The sequence below is a fragment of the Sitophilus oryzae genome, unplaced genomic scaffold (genome assembly GCF_002938485.1).
Source record: "Sitophilus oryzae breed Bouriz unplaced genomic scaffold, Soryzae_2.0 scaffold_178_pilon_pilon, whole genome shotgun sequence".
Classification (NCBI taxonomy): Eukaryota; Metazoa; Arthropoda; class Insecta; order Coleoptera; family Curculionidae; genus Sitophilus; species Sitophilus oryzae.
The window spans coordinates 272513-288374 of NW_022146490.1; the positions used below are offsets into that span (position 1 = coordinate 272513).

Here is a 15862-nt window from a genome sequence, read left to right on the forward strand (position 1 = left end):
ACGAAGACTATATTTTCCAACAAGATGGAGCATCGTGCCGTTCAGCAAGATCAACTAAGAATTGGTTTGGTAATAATAATATAAAAGTTCTATCCCATCCTTCAAGTAGTCCGGACCTCAATGTTGTAGAAACTGGGTGGCATAAAATGAAGCAATATTTAAGAAACCACCCTCAACGAACAATTTTTGATTTGCGGATAAAACTGCAGAAAATTTGGGATAATTTTTCTCCTGAAATGTGCCAATCTTTGGTAAATACAATGCCATTAAGAGTTCAGGCAGTTGTTAAGGCGAAAGTTGTTTTAACTCCGTATTAAACAAATTTCTTGTTGTGCTGTCCCAATATATAAAGTTATAAAAATATAGTAAAATTGTCTAGATCATATTGTAATGTTTGAATTTAGAATAATAAACAAAATAAATTGAGTCGTTTTAACAAATTACTATTTTTATTGCAAAAAAAGACCTTGTCCCAACATATAGCTGTTAGGGCTCATATAAGGAAAATAAAATATAATAATTGTCACTATACTTATATACTTACGTCCCTAATATTAGATACTTGGTAGTCTACAGGCTGTTATCTTAACTTTGGATTAAATGAATTTATATGGTAATAAACTTTCTTCCATTTGTATATGCTTTTCCTAATTGGAAACCGGAAATACTGACAAGATCTATAATTAAAGAGACGCAAATGATAGAATATACTTAAATAATCCTGACATAAACCTATCATTATACAAAGAGTCATTAATATGTGTGCCTGTCTCCCAGGTTACAGCCTAAAGCAGGAAAATCAAATCACACTCCCCTTCATTTAAATAATTATTTTCCTTGGCAGAAACAACAATATCCCCAAAAAAATAATTATTAAAGTTCGGTAAAAGCTAAAATGATTAAAGTTACAATACAATTATTAAAATTTACATTTATGGCATTTATATACAAATATGGCAATATCATACACAATACAATTGTATCCAAAACACACATAAGGTGATTAAAAAATACTCAATTATTTAAAAAGATCGGTTTTATCTAAACAGTATGAAATATGACATTGTACAGATCATACCAAATAAACTTTTAGTCTCGTGATTAAGCTTGACCGGCACAGCACTTTTACATATTTTGTTTTAATCAAAATATTTTAGGAAATAATAATATATTAATTATAAATATCACTTACAGGACATACAGGGCCATTACTACCGCTTTCCCGTTCAAAATATTCTAATACGGTTGCTTAAATGAGTTTTTTACAACGGCTATTAAGCTGCTGCGGCATCTTGTACACTTCGCACTAAAAGCGGTTTTAAAGAGAACAATGTTCGACTGCAAGATCTACTAGTAAAAAGTATCACAACACAATTCATTTAAATCAAAAACTCATAATACAAAACTAAGGTCAGGAAGTAAATAAATACATGTGGCAACTTGACATTTTTTACAGCGGAGCTACCACCTAAATCGCCAGCGGGAAATTTAAATTCCAGTTAGTCAGCCCGGCGCCGAATATATCGATGGTTGGCAACAATAAATTTAAAAATCGCATCCTCGATGACGCAACTAAAACTTAAACTGGTATCGCTTATACTACTACTCTGTGCAATTAAAGGTACATTCAGGCTGCGAGCGTCGAACGTCGCGTCGCGTTTGCGTCGCGTCCGCCCCATTGAACTCGAACCCCGACGCTCAGCAGACGCTAGCGCAACGCCAAACGCGACGCTGTCTGCCTGAACGGTCTAATTTAAGTGAATTGATTCCATTTGGACACGCGGACGCGACGCTCGATGCTCTCAGCCTGAATGTACCTTAACTTTTACAGTATTCGTTTCAAAATTCTGGACTTGGCTCCTTTGCTGACTAGTCCATACACATTTCACTCATACAGTAACAGTTGTGATTTATCGGACTTATAACGTGAACATCTATTAAATTATATCATTATTATATTATAAAGATGTATTTTATGTAACTCGTATAGAACACCAAGCATTTTCAAGTTTCCTTAAACAGGAAATTAGTTTATCTCGTTCCCTTCGCTTGTGTTTCTCACTTTCCAGATAACAGCACTGTTCCTGTGCGAGTGTTTGTGTTGCACGTGTGTATAGAATCTAAATATTGTACCGAAGTGGGTTTATAGGTGGGGAAATCCGTTCTAAGCGGCACTGTTAAGCGCGATAACCCGAAGAGATGCTTCCTCCGTTATTATTAAAGGCAGTTAGCTTAAGTTTGAATTGGAAATGGCTTAAATGCGAAAACGGAATAAGATTTTGGCACGACGTTCTGGCGGAAACAGCACAACATACGGAGAATAACAGTTATTTTATTGTAACTTTGTCGAGCATAATATTTGGTTGGCAAATTGAAATGAAACATTCTGTTTAATAGTTAGTCAAAAATAGCAATATTTATGTAAAGTTTTCTATGCAAAATTCATGTTTCAAACATTAATTTTAAAATGTCATTGTATGCGATATTCACGAATTTAACTTGATTCATATACGAATTTAACTTAACAACCTATGAATAAATAAATTAAGGAAGGAGCATATCAAAAAACTTAGATCCACTGCGGTGGGACTCAAATATGGCCGACTAAAATTCCGGTTTATCAGTGCCGTTCTAATTTTATTTAAAAAGTGTAAAACTATGAGGTAGGGTAGATTTGGGGGAGACTCAATAATTTGTTGTTTTATTTTACGGTTGGTAGTTATTAAAATTGTTATAAAAATATATAATTCTAATAAAAATAGATAGATTATGATAATTATCTATTAACACAAACATCCGATACACAGTAGATCTGAAGCAGGTAAGTCAAATTGACGTAACTAAATTCTTTGACATCTAATCTTTGACAAGTAGTAAATAAAAGCAAAAATGCAAGAAAAAATATATAATTAGTTAATTTAAGTGAATTTCATGAATGATAGGTTTAATACAAGTATGTATATTATATAGTCACTTACTAGCCAAAAATTATTCCATCATTTCACTCGATTTTTGACCGAGATCTACCGCACGCTACACAACTAACTATTTTACAGTCTTTCTCGATAAATCGCAATAGTTTCACTATTAATATAAGTTCTGCCACAATCTTCATCTAGATTTATTACCTTTACACAAGTATCAGTAGTAGAATAAATAATAAATAACATAAAATAAGCTCAGTAAAGACTGACAAATCCACAAAATTTCAAATCAAATTCAAATGTCAAAACTGTCAAGGATCCCCACCCTAGAGTCCTTTTTCCGCCCACCGTACATGAGTATATGGATATAGTCTATAAAATGAATAACTTTGAATTTTAACCCTTATTTTTTACCAACATGGCAAATATAAAATCCCTCTGTCAAAAAAGTTACTGATATTCTTTAAATTGAGTGCCTGAACGAATCAGATAAGTATAGGATATCTCTTTTTACTTTCGTGAAATAGAAAAAGAAAATAATAAAACAAGTGACAGTTCTTCCTCTTCTTGCAAAAATCAACACTACAACGTCACATAATTGTCAAAAGTAAAATGTCATCAGCTTTTGACATTTCTAAATATCAGACCAATGCCATCTCTAATAGAACAGCCTCGGAGCGAGATTTATGACGTCACGCTAGTTAGATACTACGGATTAATAAATATGTTGTAGAATTCATGGAAAACATAATTATTCCTCGTATTTTTGGTTATACTAAAACGTTTTTTTACCAAAAAAAAATAATGAAAAACCAAATGAAAACTTAAAAAGCGTTTTTCCCGAACCTAAATCCCAAGAAAATCAAAAATTTTAGAATAATTTTACATATAAAATGACAGCGATCTTTATTTCATAGCCATCGCTGACGCCTTTTTTTGTATGATATTGTATTATTTGCAAATATAATTTTTCGAACATTGATACTTGCAAAATATACATATAAAGTTTGTGAATGCAAATAATAATACATCACTCTTAGTAGATATTGAATGTTTTTTGTTAAATTAGATCGATTTTCGAATCCTAAAATTTAAAATATATTTTACATTTTACCCATTATCTTATCTACCTATTCATTATTTGTATATTGTAAAACATTTGCTGCATTTGTATGGTTCATAGTTTATTTGCCAAAGTATTTATTACTGTAAATAGGTATATATATATATTGTATTTATTAACTGTATATTATGTATATATTTCATGTAAACTATATCATTTTTAAATACAAACGAAAAATACGAGGAATTATTATGTTGTAGAATTACCATAGTATATCCATAGTATCTAACTAGCGTGACATCATAATTCTCGCTCCAAGGCTGGTCTATTAGAGACGGCATTCCGTCAGCATGGCCGCAAGTTGCTAACCTAATAAAATTAACACTAGAAAAGCCCGCGGGAACTGTCAAATTTAAAGCTATTCGTTTTACAAACAATAGCATTATACTCCTTCCTTAATCTCAAGAATTTAAAAATATATCTTTTTACAGAGTGAGTCTTCAATAAATGGAAATATTTTCAGGGCTGGTAGATCTCGATAAAAGAAACGTATTTTCCCTTTACTGTTTTACAAATAAATCTAAAATAACCGAGATATTCTACTTTGAAAAATTCCAAAAAAAATATTTTGTTAAAATTTTGAGAACCACTGGACCTTTTCTGGATTTTCTTACTTGTAAATTTGCAACTAAAAACTAAAAAACTTTCCAAATTTTTTTTTTCAAAAAATTCCAAATTTTCATTTTTTTTCGCAAAAAAAACTCATAATCTTGTTTCTGTGGTCGAAATATACTACCCCTAAAAATATATGCACTTATTTAAGACTCACCCTGTATAAATTAAAAATCTTCTCTCTAGCACAAAAATTTCATTCACTATCCTAGCACAAAAACCGAGAATATATATAAAACTAAGAGTACAATGCGCCGTAATGACGTAAAACTTTTTAAAACCCATTTATTATTATTTTCTTTTATTTCCCAGTTGTTATGCGGTACTTTACATGAAATATGAGTTCTGCGAAGATAGCTCTTTAGTCATTTTAAACAAATGTTTTTAGGGAAGATTTATTCTTCTAATGGTACGCAAAAAGCTTTTACCGCCTCGGGGAAAACACGTACGTGTGCATATATGAATGTATTGGTATTTTAATAACGGTTTATTTGCTGGTTAATGCGAAAATAATATAGTTTAGAAATTTAAAAATTATTACTCAAGAATACTTTCAATGTACTACTACTATACCCTAAATATCTGCAAAACCGTTAAAATGTCAGAATTCAAATACAAAATAGACTTATTTATTTATTCAATCTGAAAAACAAGAAAACATATTTTTATTTCAGCAAATGTGACATCGAATTTTGAAGACCCTGTTTAATTTACGATTGCGATATTCATAATAGAGTAAGTAAAGGGCAACTGTAGTAAACACGGAGCGTTGTTTTCAATTCATAACGTCAATTTGTATTCTTATTTTTTGAAAGAATGCTGCGAAATATATTATTATTTATTAATATTTTTATCCCAAACAAGGTCTGCTGGTAAACATTTTTAAGCTTCAAATACCACAACACAATTATTCATTTAAACCAAAAACTCGTAATACAAAACTAAAGTATCAAAACGAATGACAATGTCAGGAAATAAATACATAAATGTGGCAACTCGACATTTTTTACAGCAGAGCTATCACCTGAATCCCCCGCGCGAAATTTAAATTCCAGTTAGTCAGCCCGGCGCCGAATATGTCAATGGTTGGCAACAATGAATTTAAAAATTGCGCTCTCGATTACGTCACTAAAAGTTTAATTATAGCATCAAATATATAAATGTTTTTTTTTTCGAAAAATTATATATAATAGCTCTAAAAGCCTAAAAGGATCATGGCTTGATCGGTTATCTTTCTCCATTTGTTTCTGTCTTTCGCCTTTATTCTCCACCCATCCACTCTTATCCTTCTCAAGTTCTCTTCTACATCCTTTTTCCATCTGATTCTAGGTCTACCCTTCCTTCTCTTTCCACCACTATTTCACGTTTCATTATCATACTAGGAATTCTTGCTTCAGTCATTCTTTCAATGTGTCCCAGCCATCTCAGTCTTTGTGCTCTTGCTACTCCCGTTATACTCGGTGCCCGATATAGTTACTTTAATTCTTCATTTATTCTTCTGGTCCATATGTTATCTTCTTTCCTCCAAAAATCTTTCTCGGTATTTTTCTTTCCCAAATCTCCAGCCTCGAACTTTCCGTTGCATTGAACCTCTACGTTTCACATGCATACAGCACTATTGGTCGTATCATTGTTTGGTACATTCTGATTTTTAAACTTCTAGAAATGTTCTTACTCTTAATAATTTTCTGTAGTGCGCTGACACATCTATTTCCTGCCATTTCTTTTCCATAACAAGGGGCCGTCCTCTGCCGGAAACACTGTGACCTGTGAAGCCTATTGTGTTTGTCCCCCTTCTATATCTGCACCCATTCTCCTATCCATGTGCCCTGCACTAGCTTATGCAGATCTTTGATATGATGGGAGCATAGTTCCTCCGGTTCTAGCCTAGCTTTCCCAAATAAAGAGTGTAGCTTGCGATCCAGAGCCTCGCAATGACATATTATGTGCTCCGGTGCTTCAGGATCTTTATCGCAGAGTCTGCAGCAAAGACTTCCTTGATACAGGTTGAGCTTATTCAGATAACACTTGACAGCTATGTGTCCTGTCAAGAGGCCTGTTGTAATCCGCACTTTATTCCTGCTAAGGATTAGCAGTTCTTTTGCGGTTTTAGAGCTAGCTCCTTGGATAAAAGCCTTGCTGTGCCTGTGCCCCTGTCTGTTTCTCCAGTGGACATTGTGCTTGTCCTTGATCCAGAGTTTTAGTGGACTACGGGCCATACATTTGGGTATTCCCAGTACTGGCTCTGGACCAAGATAGGATGCCGATGATCCCTGCCTAGCTAGCTCATCGGCTTTTTCGTTGCCTTGGATGCCGCTGTGGCCCGGCACCCAGAATAATTTAATTCGGTTCCTTCGTGCCAGAGCTCCCAGTTCACCCAGGCATTCCCAGACGAGTCTCGACGATACCTTTGGGTTCACAAGCGCCCCAAGTGCCGCCTGACTGTCTGAGCATATATTGATGAGCTTACCTGAATAAGCTCTTCTATTGTTTTCTCTTGCACATTGTAGAATGGTTAAGATTTCTGTCTGGAATACGGTTGAGTGTTTACCCAAGGAAAAGGATAAGCTTGCCCTTGGTCTTTCCCCAAATACTCCAGCTCCTGTTCCTTCAGCGGTCTTTGACCCGTCTGTATACCAGGTTAGTCCCTTAGGTTAGTCCATCCTGAAGGAATGTTATATCTGTCCACATTCCTCGATCCATTTTGTTCACCTCGAATGGTTTGTGGTAGTAATAAAGAGGGGTCATTTGGTCCGATCTCATTTGGAGTAGAGATCCTCCGATAGAATCTCCCATCTTTAAGTGTCCTGTTTCTGTCCTATTTCCCGGAGACAAGACACTTTGTTGCGATAGAGTCCCATTCTTGCCTCCGCCTGGATCACTATGTGAAGAGGCGGAAGGTCCAGAAGCGCCTCCATTGATGCAGTGGGCGTTGATTTCATTGCCCCTGTTATGCTCAAACAAGCAAGTCTTTGCACCTTACTAAGGCTGAGCATTGTTGTTTGTTGCATTACCCTAGGCCACCATAACAAGGATGCATATGTTACTGAAGGCCTCACCACTCCAGTGTATCCCCCATCTGTGGTCTGAGGCCCCAGATTTTTCCATGAGGTCGTCTGACTACGGCTAGTGTAGTCACCGCCCTCCTTGTGACATTTTCTAAATGTCGGTTCCAGGTCAGTTTGGTATCCAGCATGATTCCTAGATACTTGACCTCCCCCGAGAGAGGAATCTCATCACCGCAGAGTCTTAGAGGTCCTAGTCACTCCAAAATTCTTTGTTTGGTGAAGGGGATTATTACGGTCTTTGTAGGACTGATATTTAGTCCCTCCCGTGTCACCCATGATTCCACAATCTTCAGGGCCCTTTGCATTCGCTCCCTTACTGTTGTGTTAAACTTACCTCTGACTAACACGACCAAATCGTCTGCGTATCCCAGAGTGCTGAAACCAGCCCTGTTGAGACTATCAAGCAGTCCGTCCATAACGAGATTTCACAGCAGAGGGGAGAGAACTCCACCCTGCGGGCATCCTCCCGCCACCCGGACTGCAACAGTCTAATTTAGTAGGGTGATATATGCCACTCGACTTTTGAGCATGCAGTCTATCCACCTGCAGCAGGTCTCCTCTAATCCGAGGTTCCTTGTAGCTCTCATCAGTGACTGAAATGAATTTCCTGCGATTGTTCTTGCCATAATTTCTTGAGTTACATTTGGATTCCTTAGAAACAGCGCTCCTAGATGTGTGAATGTACTTCCTCAAACTGTTATCGTTTACCTCTCTCAGAATTCATTTGTAGATATCTTCCCTTCTCAAAATCTCTATCTGACCACTCCATAAATTTCGTTTTCTTCTCATTAAACACTAAGCCTACTTTTTGCGCTTGATTTTCTAGGCTTTTGGTCACCGATATCAGCTCTTTCCGATCTCTGGCTAAGATAACTAAATCATCGGCAAAGGCTAAGCATTGGTGTCTTTTTGTATACAGAAGGCCCTCTCTGTTGATTCCCGCATCTTTTATAACTGTTTCTAATACTACACTAAACACTACTGGACACAGTGGATCCCGCTGTCTTAATCCGTCCCTAATTATAAATTTTTCCGTTGTTTTCTTGTTTACTTTGACTTCATTAAATTACTTACTTCGAAAAATTACTTTTCGAAAAATATCTTTTACGCCACTACATTATTTTTTCCTACCACAGAGCTTATTATATCATATTTTTTATCTGTCAATTTAAGCAATATAATTTTTTGATTGTTCCAGGTTTTCGACTACACCCAGTACTATTTGGACCTCTCCTCCGCTAATTATAACAGGAAAGCGGATTGGGTAGTCGAATATAACTTTAGCACTTACTACGGAATTAATGACATAACTCCTTTGAATTTGCATACTCTGGCAGACAAGTTTACACAAGAGGCAACTACTGACAACGGCGTTTTTAACAAGTAAGTCCGAACATTCAGACGGCTAATGGCTGGCATTTACCATTTTAATTATATTAACTGTCTGACACGTTTAATCTCGAGCGTTCTCCTCTAACGTTATAAGGATTATCTAGGTACACTTTGTTGCACCGGACGTAGTCTCTGCGTTCATTATTGAATACCATTCTGTTAAAGTTACTGCTCGTAATCTTTATGTATACCATATGTTTTCATAACTTACCAAACTAATTTTAAATTTAGAGACAAATAATACAGGGTGGCGCCTCTTACACGACGCGGAGGCTCCAAAGAGAACGGGAGTTTATATCGAAATTAAATATTTGGGAGCATACATATGTAAGTAAATTAAAAGCATTCTATAAAAAATATATAGAGTTCTACAGGAGCGCCCCCAAAAAAAGTTACGCATCAAAGTTGGGTTTTTTGTAATGGAACACCCTATATATTAATTGATTTTCGGATTCAAGGAAAAAAATAAAGGTGAGTTTCATTTAAGAAGCATATGCCTAAATTGTAAGGATTTTGACATATTTCACATTTTGTGAGAATAAAGAATAAATTTTAATAACAGCTACCTAAATTGTAATTTACCCTGTATAGCCTGATATTGAATTACAATAACCATTATATGTTAAACCAAAGCAAAATTTAACCGGAAAAGTTATACAGATATACAACTATAATATATACTGATACAACTATAATATATACTGGGTGTTTCATTTAAAATAAAAGAGTAATTTGCTTTTAAGGGTGACCAATGTTTAATATTAATTTTGTCTCACCATGTATAACTTTTTGGACCAATTTTTAATTTGATTTAAGGCACAATCGTTAATTTAGCTACATATTGGGCTATGCTAGGTAAATTCAAATTTAAGTAACTTTTATCGAAATTTAAAAATTGTTCTTCGTCTTTAGAAAATGTTAAATATGTAAAAAATCTTACATTTTACTCATATGCTCCTCTAATGACGCTCACCTTTATTTTTCACCTAGAATCCGAAAATCAATTAATATATAGAGTGTTCCATTACAAAAAACACAACTTGGATGTGTAAATTTTAAAGGGGATACCCTGTAGTAACTCTCCATATTTTTAAAAAATATTCTAAATTAACCTACATATACTCACAAAATTTCATTTCAACACAAACTGTCGTTTTCCTTGGAGCCTCCGCGTCGTACCCTGTACAATATGATTGTAAAAATGGCGTCAAACACGGCGGATATAAACTATACCTATCTGTATTTCCTGTTTTTACAAGTTGAAATAATGCATTTTTTTCTGTGTTATATATATTTTTTTTCATATTTAAAAAAATTACAAAGGGACACACAATTATCAATAATAGTTTTTAATAATTATGCACCAATTTCCACACTTTTGTTGGGAAAATTATGATCAAATAATTAATAATAATCGTTAATAAAACGGTGAACACTAAATTGCGTATAATAAATTGTCTGCCTGGACTATTAAATTTTAATTAATAACAACTCGAAATATCATCGCTATCAAATAAATTTCGTAAAATGGATCTATGACTTTTTATGCCACTCTTTATTCGTTTCACTCTGACATTTCACCAGTAATGACAAACTGAATCATTTATACATGCCTGCCGAATCAATAAAAACAATTTATTACATTTTTTGTACATATATTTTTTTCCTTTATTATTACCTCTTATTGTTGACCGATAGAAATAAGGAGTTATGTATTTACTAACGGTTTCAAAATATTTATAATAGTTAGTTGTTATTTTTCTATTAAGCTCATTCTTCAAAACATTTTTGCTTATAAAGTTCGTAAAATAAAAATAAATAAACTATTATTAGAAATCGTATTTTGCCGGTAAAACAGAAAACTAAAAAGTTATTTTTTGTAAAATGTCACTGGCGTTAGAATCCAATCCGGAAAACAGTTCACATACACAGTGAATTTTTACTAATAATACCTTTGAATAAGAAGACTAAGGAAGGAGCATATCAAAAATCTTAGGTCCACCGCGATGGGCCTCAAATATGGCCGACTTAAATTCCGGTTTATCAGTGCCGGTCTAATTTTATTTAAAAAATGTAAAACTATGATGTAGGGTAGACGTGGGGTAGACTCAATAATTTGTTAGTTTATTTTACGTTGTGAATAAATGTTGGTAGTTATTAAAATTGTTATAAAAATATAAAATTCTAATAAAAATAGATAAGTTATAATAATTATTTATAACCATAAACATTCGATACGCTCTGAAGCAGGTAAGTCAAATTGACGTATCTAAATTCTTTGACATCTAATCTTTGACAAGTAGTAAATAAAAGCAAAAATGCAAGAAAAATATATAATTAGTTAATTTAAGTGAATTTCATAAATGATCGGTTTACTACACGTACGTATATTATATAGTCACTTACTAGCGAAAAGTTGTTTGTTCCATTATTTTACTCGATTTTTGCCGAGATCTACCACACGCTACACAACCAACTATTTTAGAGTCTTTTTCGATAAATCGCGATAGTGTCACTGTTAATTTAAGTTCTGCTACAATTTCCATCTAGATTTACTACCTTTATACAACTATCAGTAGTAGAATAAATAATAAATAACATAAACTAAACTCCGTAAAGACTGACAAATCCACAAAATTTCAAATCAAATTCAATGTGTCAAATGAATCGTCAAACAGAACTGTCAAGGATTCCCACCCTAGAGTCCTTTTTCCGCCCACCACGCATGAATATATGGATAGCATTATGCTCCTTAGTCTTCTTATTCAATTTAATAAACACATTTTCCTAACCAAACAAACATTCTTAATGTCAGAGTATATTGCAATATTGCCTATCGTAGTCTGAAATAAAAAAGAATAAAACAAATTAAGAAAAGCTGTTGACAGTGTTTAAGCATAACTATAGAATCTGTATAAGGAGCTAGGGAAGATTTGGACAGAAAAAATGACTAAAATATAATTTACCTTTGAATTAAAAAACGACAACTCTCAAGTCTCACTGTTAGGCAGACTTTATTTCGAGAACGCTGTTTCTATTCTGGGTGCGTCTCCAAAGTGGCTCACCCCTATAACTTTTTTATTTTTTCAGATAAAAAAACTAGATTTGATACATTAGTATATGATATAAATTAGGATTAATTGACGTAATTCAATTATATTTCAATCTAGCAGTGTTAAAAACACACACTAATTTTTAATCAAGGAGTCTTGGAAAAATAGATGTGATCGTCGATAATTTTTTTCGTGTCTTGTCCTGGCCGGTTAAATGCCCTAATCGTATTTTTAATCATATTTTATTTTTTTCTAATGGAACAAGGATGGTTCATTAACATATTTGAAAAAAGCGTTTTTTAAGAATAATTTGGTACCACACACTTGGCATTTCGAGTCAAATAGTTGACATATAATATGTCATTCTATTTAGAGTGTCATTTTTTTATCGAATAAAGTAAAATAAAACAGAGAGTGTCATTTAAAAATCAAAAGTTGTAGTCATTTCCGGTGAAACAGGAAGAGACCAAAAACAATTAATCAATCCTAGTTTATGTCATATACTAATATACCAAATCTCGTTTTTTTTATCTAAAAAAAAATAAAAAAGTTATAGGGGTGAGCCACTGTTGAGATGCACCCGGTATATTTAATAATAGAGTATTTTAAAATTTAGTTCATTTGTGTTTTTAAAAATAAAAAAAAATGTATAAAAATATTGTCCTGAACAAAAAAACTTATTTTTAAAAAGCCAGTGTAACAACTAAAAATAAATATTGACTTTGAATTGTAATAAAGGGTCATCTATATTTTTTCTTTTTGTATTAGCCCTGATAGTACGTGTTTCATAAAATAATGTTTTGTGTTTCCGTCTCTTCAAACAAGCCTAAATCGTTATTACAGCTATTATTTGAATATGTATGCTTCAATAAAAACTTCCCATCGATTTGTACCGTTCAATATTTTTTGTGTAGTCAGTATTAATAAATAAGCTTATAGTAAAAGTTGCGGTCAAAATGTACGCAAATATTTATTTTTTATTTAGTTTATTAATTATATTATTGGAGTAAATAAACACAAGCTAATAACAAAAATAAAGAGCTGTTTAATATCTATCAAGGAATAAAATCTAAATTTCATTTCCATAGAAACGCTTTTTGATTTTTAGGACTAGGAAAATTCCAATTTCCAAGTACCAACCTCTATATTCATATTTTTTTGAATTTTCTTCAAAACGGTATGAAAATTTGGAAAAGTATATAAACTAGATAAACCATTTTCGAACAAACAATTTTTTTTATAAATAATGCATTTTTCTCATTATGTCAATAATAAATAAGTTTTTCCTCTTGTAAAGACAATCCGGGGAGTACATACTGTATATAAAAAAATAGTTCCTCAATGGAATTTATATATTTAGTACAAAATTCTCTGCAATAAATCTTTGTAAGAACTTTAAAACGTTATTCAAAATAATTATTTTGAATTATTATTAATTATTTCTCATAATTCCTCCAATTACGATACACCGTTTGTTATAAGCCTTAAATAAAATTAATTTTGAACGATTCTGACACTTATAAAATTAACTGTTTCCTATTCATTAATTTTATTTAAACAGCATAAACTGATAAAATATGATAAAGTATGGTAAACACGATTTTGGTTATCAAGTTAGCTTATGGATGTTTTCGAAATATACAGGGTGTGCCAGAAATAAGTACAAGTATTTTGAGGGGTGGTAGATCTCGATAAAAGAAACATATTTTCTCTTTATCGTTTTTCAAATAAGTCCAAAATAACCGGAGTTATTTTACTTTGAAAATTTCCTAAAAAAATTTTTGCTCAAATTTTCAGAACCACTGGATCTTTTCTAGGTTTTCGTTGTTATAAATTTAATCCACTACCTATGTTGCCATATTATCAGGAAATTATGAGTTTTAACTAAAAACTAAAAATAATTCCAAATTTTTTTTAAAAAAATTCCTAATTTTCAATTTTTTTTTTTCGGGAAAAAAACCTCATAGGTGTGTTTCTGGGGTTGAACTATACTCCCAGTTAAAATACTTGCACTTATTTCTGGGACACCCTGTATAGGAAAATTAACATAAATGTGTCATTAAAATATTTGCTAATGCATGTCGCAATGTTGCTACGACTCCTTTTTCTTACTTTGATTTTTGCAAAACTCAAGCAAAAATTTTAATTTTTACCTCTCTACCACAATTTAGGGTTAAAAAGAGCTCGCCATATATTCAAAATAATTATGTAGAGACGAGACAAGTTGCTGATTCCGACTATTTAATGATTTTCTCATTTTATTGCAATGAAATTGCAGTTTTAACTAAACAAAACGCAAATTTAATTACAAATTTGTCAAAGAAAACAGAATAAACTTGAAAATGAAAAATGCCAGACTCTAGAAAAAATTTGCCAACAAAAATATAATGACAACCGGTTCTTTTTTAACCAGTTTTATCGTTTGTCTCAAAGTTAAATAATATTGACTAGTACTATATTGGTGTTTTCTGTTGTTTCAGGTACTACAAAGCAAACTCTGTCAAGATTCACACCAGGGCTACAACAAACTGCGACGACACGTGTGCTCACACTCACTACTGTGCTATCACGCGTATAGACTACGATGAGCACAGTCAGTGCTTGAAGATAGCTGCTAGTGCTCTATCTTCTTCCTCATCTTTCACCATATCGTGCGCCAAATTCAAAATCATACTAGCCGCAGTGTTTGTTAGTGTGGTAAGATATGTTCTTTCCAGTGAACTGTTTGACTAAAGTGTCTTTTTGTAATTGATCCGCTTTGTACATTGTATCTAATCATCATTTTATGTAAGAGAAGGTTATTTTTGGAAATTGGTCACATAATGTCGGACTGTTTTTTGAATATAGCTGCATTTATACAGGGTGACTTTTAGAAAGAGTCAAAGAGTATTTAAAAATTTAATTAGAAGAGACGTAATGCTTTTTAGCATAACTTAATAACGTAATTCAGTAATCAACCAAAACTATATTTAAGTCTGTCTAAAAATTTTAAACGTATAAAATAAGGATACATAATATTTTTGTTTAAGTCTTTGGTGGAGCTATATAGAATAAAATTTGGGTTTGGGACCTTTAGTGTTATAACAGCAAAATAAAACACTAATTCACAACAATAAACCAAAACACTTTAATTTTAACACTGGATACGCGTTTTACTAAACATGTTAACATCATCAGCAGATGATTAAAAAACAGTTTTGATCATCTGCTGTCTAGTGTAAAAAGTGTTTTGGTGTATTGTTGAGAGTTTTGTTTTATTTTGCTGTAACTAAATAAACTTGTACACTTTTTTTATACTATACAATAACATTTGATTAAGTTCTGGTCACATAATATACCGGGTGCGTCTCAAAAGTGGCTCACCCCCTAGAACTTTTTTATTTTTTCATATAAAAAATTCAGATTTGGTGTGTTAGTATAGAACATCAAGTAGGATTCATTTATGTATTCAATTGTTTTCGGTCACTTCCTGTTTCGCCGGAAATGACTACAAGGTTTGATTTTTAAATGACACCCCTGGTATTTTGTTACTTTATTCGATAGGAAATGACACTCTCAATATAATGACATATCATACGTCGACTTTTGTCATTTTCGAATATGGTTTATTTGAAATTCCAACATGCGATTCATAACGACAATTTGACTCTAAATAACAAGTGTGGTACCAAATTATTCGTAAAAAAATGT

The 15862-nt window shown here is 32.7% G+C and overlaps 1 protein-coding gene across 1 annotated transcript in view; it reads left to right on the forward strand.

The window, feature by feature from the left end:
* The window catches only part of LOC115882617 (acid sphingomyelinase-like phosphodiesterase 3b), a 185960-nt gene extending 170463 nt beyond the window's left edge, over positions 1-15497 (forward strand). The window contains exons 8-9 of the mRNA XM_030900810.1: positions 8926-9110; positions 14653-15497. Coding sequence (XP_030756670.1) covers positions 8926-9110; positions 14653-14905 — 438 coding nt within the window. The 3' untranslated portion in view covers positions 14906-15497. The remainder of the gene's footprint in view (positions 1-8925; positions 9111-14652) is intronic.
* The last annotated feature ends 365 nt before the right edge of the window (positions 15498-15862 follow it).